This window comes from Fringilla coelebs (assembly GCF_963513975.1).
Source record: "Fringilla coelebs genome assembly, chromosome: 10".
NCBI classification, from domain to species: domain Eukaryota; kingdom Metazoa; phylum Chordata; class Aves; order Passeriformes; family Fringillidae; genus Fringilla; species Fringilla coelebs.
In genome coordinates, this window is record NC_140036.1 from 5,141,440 (window position 1) to 5,143,493 (window position 2,054).

The window sequence follows — 2,054 nt, forward strand, 5'->3', positions numbered from 1 at the left end:
GGTGGGGGGTTCCTCCTGTCCCCTCCTTCCTTCCTTCCTCCTCCCTCCTCTGTCCCCTCCCCTCCTCTTCCTCTCGCCCTTCCTCTCTCCCTCTCTTTTTAAGCGGGCCCCCTCCGCGCTGATTGGGCGCTCGGCCGCACTGTGACCGCCCTGCCGCTATGTCAGCCTGCCCGCCGCAGCCCCGCGCCTTTGAACTGCCCCGCACCGCCCCGCGTCCCCACCGCCGGCCCGGTGCTGCGCCCGGCGGCTCCCCGCCCGCCTAGTGCCCGCCGGGCCCCGCGGGCCTCCGCTCCGCGCCGCTCCGCGCTGCTCCGCGCCCCGCCCCGGCACGGCTCCCGCCGGGGACGGCCTTGGCGGAGGACCTGTGATGATCAGCTGAGCCCGCTCCTGCCGCTCCTCCGGCTCCTCCGGCCTTCTCCCGCCGTTCCTCCTCCTCCTCCTCCTCCTCTTCGTCGTCGTCCTGCCGCCGCCGTCCGGCGCCCCCAGCCGCCGCGCCGCGCCCCGCAGAGCCGCCCGCCCGCCCGCCCGCCCGGCCGAAGCATGTCCAAGCCCAGCGACCACATCAAGCGCCCCATGAACGCCTTCATGGTGTGGTCCCGCGGCCAACGGCGCAAGATGGCCCAGGAGAACCCCAAAATGCACAACTCGGAGATTAGCAAGCGGCTGGGCGCGGAGTGGAAGTTGCTCTCCGAGGCGGAGAAGCGCCCGTACATCGACGAGGCCAAGCGGCTGCGGGCGCAGCACATGAAGGAGCATCCCGACTACAAGTACCGGCCCCGGCGCAAGCCCAAGAACCTGCTGAAAAAGGACAGGTATGTCTTCCCTTTGCCTTACCTCGGGGAAACAGATCCCTTAAAGGCCGCCGGGCTTCCCGTGGGGGCCACTGACTCGCTGCTGAGCTCCCCGGAGAAGGCCAGGGCTTTCCTGCCTCCCACCTCAGCACCTTACTCCTTACTTGACCCCAGCCAGTTCAGCTCCAGCGCCATTCAGAAGATGACTGAGGTTCCTCACACCTTAGCCACCAGCACCCTGCCCTACGCCTCCACCTTGGGATACCAGAACGGGGCGTTCGGCAGCTTGAGCTGCCCCAGCCAACACACCCACACTCACCCCTCGCCAACTAACCCGGGCTATGTCGTGCCATGTAACTGTACCGCTTGGTCGGCATCCAGTTTGCAACCTCCAGTTGCCTACATATTATTCCCGGGCATGACCAAGACTGGGATAGACCCCTATTCTTCAGCACACGCGACTGCCATGTAACACCCACCCACCCACCCGCACCCCCACAGGCGCGTGTGTGTGTGCGTGCGTGTGCCCCCCACCCCGGCCGGCAGCTGGAACTGGGATTCCTCCGTGTGTGCATGTACATAAAAGCTGCAGGAGCAAAAAAGGCCACCCGAACCAGGACTCTGCCGCCCGCCGCCGGGCCGGGACAGACGCGGACGCTGCCTCGGAGATGCTCTCGCCTAAAGCTCGCCACGAGAGCTGGCCCCGGGCTCGGGGGGGATCTGCAATCGCGGGGGCAGATAGGAGCCCGGCACTTGTAAGAGTTGTAAATGTGTTTAAAAACAGAAAAGAAAAGCGAACCTTGAACTGCCCTTTCGGGACAAAGCGGGGAGGAAAAGAGAAAAAGACAAAAAAAAAAAAAAAAAAAAAGAGAGAGAGAGAGGCGGTTTCGATTTTTATTTATTCTATTCTCTTAATGTCTATGAGTTCTCCAGGGTCTCATGTCACTTGGACTTGACTTTGGGAAGTCCCGGTCTTACTCTGATTTTATTTTTTTTCCTCGTTGTTTTTCCTTTTGCACATTGAAAAACGAGATCAGCTGTGTTATATATATATAAATATATATATATTTTGCCACCACGTACTACTAGGTAAAATTGCTTTTCATGTCAGAAAAAAAAGGCTCTTCAAAGTTAAAAAAGAAAAAAAAAAGAAAAAAAAAGACGGGGAGAAACATTTATATTTAAAACCTATGATAGTGTTTGCTTAATTTAAAACAGATAGTCCTTAAATTTGTGTGATCCAGTGAGACTAGATCTAAGTTT

General features: G+C 58.7%; 1 protein-coding gene across 1 annotated transcript; it reads left to right on the forward strand.

Annotated features, from left to right (window-relative positions):
- Positions 1-540: 540 nt before the first annotated feature.
- SOX14 (SRY-box transcription factor 14) lies at positions 541-1,263 on the forward strand (the record flags this gene model as incomplete). Its single annotated transcript, XM_084211956.1, has 1 exon — positions 541-1,263. The coding sequence occupies one exon, from the start codon at positions 541-543 to the stop codon at positions 1,261-1,263; it is 723 nt and encodes a 240-aa protein (XP_084068082.1).
- Between the last annotated feature and the right edge of the window lie 791 nt (positions 1,264-2,054).